An 8023-nucleotide genomic window follows, 5' to 3' on the forward strand; every position below is an offset into this window, starting at 1 on the left:
ACAGGTTGCAGTTGTATTTAAGTTGAGAAGCCATTTCACCCAGCCACACACACACACACACACACACACACACACACACACACACACACACACACACACACACACACACACACACACACACACACACACACGGTCTATCTGCGTCTTAATAGTAGGTCAATTACGCACTGACGCTAAAAACACAATTCCCCACCAAGGCAACATTATGCAACAAGTCTGTGTATTTTTGTTTATGTACATGTTTTTTATGTGTTTAAAGAGAAGGTTTTGTTGTATTTTACACGCATCCACTTGTTTCACATGCAGACTTTAGTCATGAATTTCTCAAAGGTAAGTTAGGCTAGGCTACTTGTGCAACAGGAAATGACGGGAGAAGAATAATACGCGGACATAAACGGTTAGACACGAGTGTCCTGAGAATAATTGAAGATGCGGTCAGTTTATTTTAAGCTCCTGGTGACTAGCCCACATCAAGTCTGTGATTAAATGTTTTATCTGAATTAAAACCCAGGTATATGACTCTTCGTGTGAGATGTAAAGCGTGAAAACGGTTTCTGTGCCTTTCTTTAGTCTTAGCATTTTACGTCTGAGGCCTTTCATATTAAATCTAACGTTAAAGCTAATCCCTAAAAAAACAAACAAACAAATCCAACCGAATTGATCATTAGTCTAAGTTTTGCTGTGCACTTTCATTTCTTTATGTGCCAATTTCTGGCGCGCTGTGTCAGACTTGAGGCTCTAAGCCGCCAGATTTCAACTTTTGTTCGTTCGTTTCCTGGATTTTCAGTCCCTGTAGAAAGTTCTGGCTCCTCTAATTTACCCTTGACCATGACTATGCAGTCACTTTGACCTTGACATCACAGCGGATTGTGAATAATAAATAGGGGGTTGGACACCACTGCTGACGGTTTGTTTGTAGGCAAACAAGGTGTTATTTCCCAGTCTAGACAGACGGGCTTAATGACATGCCATAAATACATAAAAAGGGGAAGTGTAGCGATATCCTCTGACCTGCGACTCTGACCATCTCTAAGAGCGGTGCATTAACATTTTGACTCAGTTGTTTTTTTCTTTTCTTTCACCCCCCCTCTTTTTTTAAGAAGTCATCTAAAAGTACTTGTTCTAGCCCGTACCTCCCAAACCACCAATGGTTTCATGCACTCATCATGAGGTGTGTGTGTTATTGACCACGGAGGACAGGTAGAACTTTTGACGCCTCACACCAACATCAGTAACCCTCAGCAAGCAGCCATACTGCCTACACAGCAAGAGGAAATAATTATACGACGTCGCCCACAATAAAACAATTAAAGGTACGGCTGTTTTCTTCCTAATATGGCAGTAGGCCTACATGGACTTTGTTTTAGGACATTTTGTAGCTTTCAAAAAAAAGTACACTGAAAAAACAAAAGTAAGGAAGAATATGCTGTGACAAGCATAACCTTAACTTTTAAATGTGGTTTATTTCTGTCGATGAGCTACACTTCGTACAGCGACGACGTGAACGTTTTCATATGTAAAAATGCACAGCTGTTTATATGCATTTTGTTTCAGAACAAAAGTATGCGCTACGTATTTTTTCTTTAGCTGTGTTTTTAAAGTCCGACCAGTAATTTGCCACATAAATTGGCTAATCTACACCAGCAAAATGCAGTGAAACGAGCGGAAAATGCGCTTTAAAACATACGCGTGTATAATGCTGTAACAACCATGTTTTTAAAGCGTTTTACATATACATATATGAAGAACGAGAAATGGTACAGTACATAAACTCATGTGTAAATGTATCAGCGTCGCAATAAGCTACACGGTTCCCCTTTTTTCATCTGCTCAGTTTTAGGCCCAAATCGACATCTATGCCAAATATGTTAAATAGCCAGATTAGTAGTTTATGTGCCAAACGGGGAATTATGCAGCATATTAAACCATACAAAACTGCTTCAAAACTAAAAGAAAAAAGTAGCCCTTGCGTTTTGCTGTATGTGGAGGTGTGAAAGCAGCAGGCCACCGTCAGCTATGAAAAAGGGGGCTGATAACCTCTGGTGGTGACCAGAGGAAAATATCAGGAAGTGTTGCAACAGCATTTTTCTTAATGTGTTTTCGTTCATGTCTAGTTTTAGCGCCTGGTTGACATTTTTTCCAGTGCTTTTGACAATATTTGCGGAACACGGAGCTTACCTTTGTTTCATTTTGTCCAATTATTTTAAAGTAAAAAAGATTTTTAAAAAAGGAAAGTTTTCTGTCAGCATTTAAAGTTGAAGCCTGACGTTTAAAGCTGACAGAATGCCATTTTTATCTTAGTTATTTTGCAAGGGCACTGCTGTCTGAATTAAGCCTTATATTATACCATCAGTGCAAAATTATTTGATGTCTGTAAATGTGTTATTTGATGTATTCTAGGCATAATATGCTCGATCAATGTAAGACGCAGAAGGCTACCGAGACTTTCAGCGTTTAGTTGTTTTATTTATTTATGCATTTATTTGTTGACCTCACTGGAAAAAAAGGCGACTTCATATTTTTTAAAAGTTGCACACTGTTCAAACATGTTACAAGTGAATTAAATCTTGCTAGGCATACAAGCCAAGTTTTGTTCGAAAATTCATACTCTAATAGTCATAAACAGCCCTAGTTAATTAACACTTTATAGTCAAATTTTTTGATTAAACATTTTACTATACAGGCGCACAGGATACTAAAGTTGTCAAGTTTGGATTAAAAATTAATCCAGCTAATAAAATAAAGAAATCAAAGAAAAAATATTCTTGTCTAACATTTTTTGACAGTTTCTTTCGATACAGCTGAGCACAAAGTGACGGTCAGGTTCAGATATTGATTTCTATAAAGTGAAGCTTTACTATTGATCCTTAGTTTGCGTATTTTAATTTTTTAATTTTTAATTTTTACACAACAATTTCCGGGTTAAATTATAATGAATACGTATTCTATTTGGGTTGTTTTTTAGCTTCCTTAATTTGAAATTCAAAATAATAATAATATCATTTTCCCTCGGAATGATATGCGCTGTTCTTAGAGATATAAGTAGCAGAATTCGTATTTTATCAAAAGAATGCATATAGTTATTTTTGCAAGAAAACCGCATAAAACATAGTGTGTTGCTGTAAACAAACAAACAAACAAACAAACAAACAAACAAACAAACAAACAAACAAACCAAAAAAGCTCTTCCAAAACATTTAATCTAAAACGTTACCACTTTGTGGTTCCTTATACTTCCCTTGGTGGTTAGTTTTTCTTGAAGGAGGCTTTTAAGGGGTTGCACATAGCTATAACTGTGGCAACCTGCCTGCCGAGAATCAAAGAGAGAAAAGGGGAAGAAAAGCCCTTTGTTTAGGCTATTGCCCTGTCTGGACAGGGACCAGGGGATTGCACGAGACTGTTTTCAATATCGAGCAGACAGTGTACTAGACAGTGACCTTGACAGTGCTATATGCTTTAAGTTCTTTATTTTAAATAATAGATTTTCGTTATGCTAGAGCACAAGGCCTATAGCCCACGGTCACATATGACATCATCGTCGAGCTAAAGATGCACAGAACAGACGTGCAGTTGTTTGCACGTGAAATCCGGATCTGTGGGATACTTTGGATCAGAGGCGTGGAGAGACGAGGCAAGGAGGCGCAACACATGGCCTCTTTCTCCGAGGTAAAGTGGCGACTTAAGCCTGCACATTACTTAACGCATGGACGTCCGGGACATTTTGTTGTAAACATCACACTGTGCTGTTTTGCTTTTGTCAACTGTTATAATAACATGAGAAGCTGTGAAGTGATAGCGAGGCACCCAAATGCTTTTCATAAGACCGAGGCCTAAGATATTATACTGGATTGATGTTGTGCTGCATTGCGAGACTCCCTAACTAGATGCAAGAATGTGCAGTGATAGGAGAGGCAGTGAGACCAAGGGAGAGAGATAAACCCCGACAGATCCCCAAGAGCTTCTCCAGTTTAAACATTTGATATTTGTTCTTTCTATTTAAGGCTAGAGCGAGGCCCGGTGCCTTTCGGTTAGATTGGATACATGGTCACAAGTTACGGACACAGCTATCAGATATCGGCTGACTTGCAAATCGTTCCCAAACCAGTGTTTAGGTGAATGCTAATGTTCTCACATAACACCTCATTGGCAAATTTCTAATTGGCAACTAGCGACATTCAGCACGCATGTGCAGGCTTCTGTAAGCCGGCGCATTTCTGTTAATGCATAAATTCATAGTGCTGCTGTCAATAAATAAAGGGAATATTAATGTATTTTATATTTGGACCTTTACAACAGATTTTCTTTTCTTGGTGCTATGTTAACAAGGCTGATATTTTTACATTTGTTTTTAATAAGCAACATGGAATTCGGTGCATTATCAAATATACGGATTATATATCTTTAAATTTAATGGAGATATCAACTCTCACAATACATACTGCAGTTTGCTGAACCTCATATCTATTCCTTTATTTTAATGGAGTATTAAAGTTCAACATCAAGTTCATCCCACCTTGTGTCGTGAACTTGAGTAGGCTGACGATGACATAAGTGGGCTATGTTATAGCTATGATTTTTTTTTTAAATATATGTCGTCGGACTTTTTAAACCACCTTGATTGAAATAAGCGGAGACTGGATTATGACAACTTTAGTAATTATATAAATTGATTTTTGGTAGTGGTGGTGGTAGCAAAATTTGAATTTGCAGGGCGATTGCAATAAACTGTTGCTGGACTCGTATAATACTGAAAGAGTTTAAACGACTGTGCAGTCTTCTTAGATTTATTTATTTATTTTCAAGAATAAGAAGCCTGTGTATCCTTGAGGGGAATGCAAAAGCCATGGATCACTTATAAGAATATGTACGAGGATTATGGTCATTTGATGACCACGGACCACATTAGAAATAGTTGGGCCAGCTGTTTGCAGAATACCTAAATCACGTGCATATGATAGTGATTTTTTTAATTATTATTTTTGAAAGAAACTGCACTTTGGCGGACTCTGAAAAGTTTGCGTGTGTGTGTGTGCGTGCGTAAACAGAGCGCTTTTGTCATAAAATAGGATGACGGTATCACAGAATATCTCATATTTGTTCAGTGTCTTCCGAGCTGCATCCACAAATCAACTAATTAGTGCGTTATAAAGCAGAGAGACTCTCGGCTGATTGAATCAGCTAAGGGCCCTCTGATATCTTGTAAAATTCATATAAAAGAATTGTGAGAGGTATAACAATCCCACCAGAGTTTGGCTGCGAACGTTTATTGGTGGTATCTGTTAAAGTTGTTCATGTGAGGTGTACTAGAGAATATTATGTGAAATATACCCTCTTAAAGTAACCTTGTAGAATATCGTCCTCCTTTACAGAGCCAGTGGCTTCAACCTGCTGACCCCGTTACTGTAAATATGAGTAGAGTGCGGCAATGAGCATCAGTCTTTTCTTAAAACAAGCTTGTAAAATTGGGACATCACAGCTTTATATGACACGGAATTCGACCATAATTTGCTAGAAAACAAGATGTCATATGCACCCTCTCCTTCAAGAAAAAATAGTTTTCATAAGAAATAGTATTTAAAAAACTTTTGCCAGCTTATAAAGATATTAAACGAGGCCATGGACAGTTCCACGAGTGTAAAAGGAGAAACAGTCTGGGCTCCTTTTGGACGCGGCGTTGCTCGAGTGAGCAAAAACAAGATTCTACATTTTTAATAAAAGGTTTATAGTATTTTTAAAAAGCATATAAACCTCAGTAATACAGAAGTTAATGTTTTGTTTTGTCTGAGATGGACCAAGTGGGTGGTACCATGTGTAGCAGAACTTAGCCTGGACACGTGGTCTGAGAATGACCAATCAGGCGCTCCTCCAGGTTTAACTACGTTAAATGTCAGATTGCAATAAACTAGAAGCTGTTGGTCGGGCCCGCGGAAATGGGCGAGCATAATCTCCTTAATCCAGGGTTTGTGGGACCTTTGGTAAACATCCACACTGGAGACACATTTTACTTTCCGAATTTTAGAGCCTCAGGGGGACAACTGGCGGGGCTACCGTCTCTCTCGTACCCGAGAAGGGACAACGTTTGCTCCCTCCCGTGGAATCCTTCGGAGCCGTGCAATGGATACTCTCAATCCTACTTTAGCAGCCCCGTGTCTATTAACCCTTCCTTCAATCGGTCGTGTGAAATTACCAGACCAGAGGAAGGCAAATGCTATTACAACAATGGCAACGGGAATAGGGAGACCTGTTCAGGTGGCAGCAGTCTCAAACGAGAGGATAGGGCGAGAGACACATCATCCCTAGCATCTGACCACGGGATGCACAGTGGAATTGGCAGCACGGCTGCCTTTTCTAAATACGATTATGGGACCGAGCAGCTAACGCAAGACCCGCCATCCTGTCAGTCAATGGAATCCGATTCCAGCTCCTCTCTGCTCAACGAGGGCAGCAAGCCTTCATCCAGCGACACACAGACCCTGGTGTCACCGGGAAGCCATTCCAGCAACATAGCCGCAGGCGGAGGTGAGCGTATTTTGTTTTTAACCACAGTTCTCACAATCGCACCTTCACATTATTTATAAGAAAGAACAGGCTGCGCACAGCGTACATTTACCGTATTAAACCGTCATTAGAGCTCGTTATCTTGATGCACAACATGCAGCTTAGGTTAGCCTGCAGGGTACTTGCGTGGTGTGCAAACGCCACTAGGGGTTGCCCTAAAATACTCCATGCGCCATGTGTGTGTGTACAGTTAGCGATAACCCCCAACAATCCATATCACAAGCAGCGTTTGAGTAAACAATTCAGTTCCGCCTTCTATTTTTTATAGCTCAGGCGAGGTTCTGTTACTTAGACATATAAACGGTTGACTTTGGTCTATTTTGTTCGCACTCACACAGATCAGTGCAGTGATTTAAAGAAGTGAGTCGCTTTGGTTGACTGCATCGAATAGAGACAGTTTTCTTTTTAATGACTCGTAAACCGAATTAATCTCTGTCGCTGTAGACTCAGGAGTCATTTAATATGCTTTGAAAGTCGCAAATAAGTACGGGGTATTTGCAAGCACGGCTCAATTACCACGTTAATGCTGCTTTAACTGCAACAATAAAACTTCCTGTGACACAAACCGCGGTATATTGGTGGGCTCCATAAAGGTGGCTGATTTTTTTTATACGTGGGGAACAAAAATGAAACGAAACTGGACAAGTCCTGATTTACAAATATTGGGATTTGAGTCAGAGACCAAAACAAATTCGTGGTACATGTGCAGGGAATGACAGCTTCCAGGGGCATTCGTTTTCTCGGTTTAAGATAAAGCACAAGCCCCACATCATGGATGTTTAGCAAATCACATCAGCTTACTCCAGCTAAACCAAAATAATACATTTATTTACATATACACATATTTAGAAAAGCGCCTTATCACAATGCTATTTAACAGGTTTGCTCTAACATGGCGCATTGCATACTGACTTAACTAGAGAGGCAACTTGACTTGGACAGCTGATGCCCCAGTAGGTTCCCCATAACCTTGGAGGTGACCGTGATTTTGCAACCGTGGTGACTAATCCACTGTGTGCTCCCCTCCTCTCCCCTCTTCTCCAGGTGCCCCGTGGTACCCGATGCACACTCGGACCAGAAAGAAGCGCAAACCTTATTCCAAGCTTCAGCTGGCTGAGTTAGAAGGTGAATTTATGCTGAACGAATTCATCACCAGGCAGCGGCGGAGGGAACTCTCCGATCGTCTGAACCTCAGTGACCAACAAGTCAAGATCTGGTTCCAGAACCGCAGGATGAAGAAGAAGAGACTCATGCTGAGGGAGCAAGCTTTGGCCTACTTTTAGAGATGCGGCAGAAGGTGAATCGATAGGCAGTAAAAAAGAAAAAGAAAAAAAAAGAGAAGAAAAAGCCAAGCCTTCTACGCTCCCTTAGGTCTTCTTTTAGTGCATGCAACCATCTACCCATCTTTTACATTGCAAGCATTTATTACCCTACTTTATTTCTAATATTTTTATATCAAAGGTGC

At 40.1% G+C, this 8023-nt stretch overlaps 1 protein-coding gene across 1 annotated transcript; it reads left to right on the forward strand.

Moving 5' to 3' along the window:
- The first annotated feature begins 5892 nt into the window (after positions 1–5892).
- Positions 5893–8023, forward strand: hoxc12a (homeobox C12a). Its single transcript, XM_026154910.2, has 2 exons — positions 5893–6519; positions 7603–8023. Exons 1-2 carry the CDS (start codon positions 5931–5933, stop codon positions 7839–7841), a joined length of 828 nt encoding a protein of 275 aa, XP_026010695.1. The 5' UTR covers positions 5893–5930; the 3' UTR covers positions 7842–8023.

The sequence above is a fragment of the Astatotilapia calliptera genome, chromosome 20 (assembly GCF_964374335.1).
Source record: "Astatotilapia calliptera chromosome 20, fAstCal68.1, whole genome shotgun sequence".
NCBI lineage: Eukaryota > Metazoa > Chordata > Actinopteri > Cichliformes > Cichlidae > Astatotilapia > Astatotilapia calliptera.

Excerpts from the sequence above, each read along its gene's own strand:
- hoxc12a (XM_026154910.2), top strand. The coding sequence starts at position 5,931 with ATGGGCGAGCATAATCTCCTTAATCCAGGGTTTGTGGGACCTTTGGTA. Across the intron at positions 6,520-7,602 it reads CAACATAGCCGCAGGCGGAG|GTGCCCCGTGGTACCCGATG; the intron begins GTGAGCGTATTT and ends CCTCTTCTCCAG.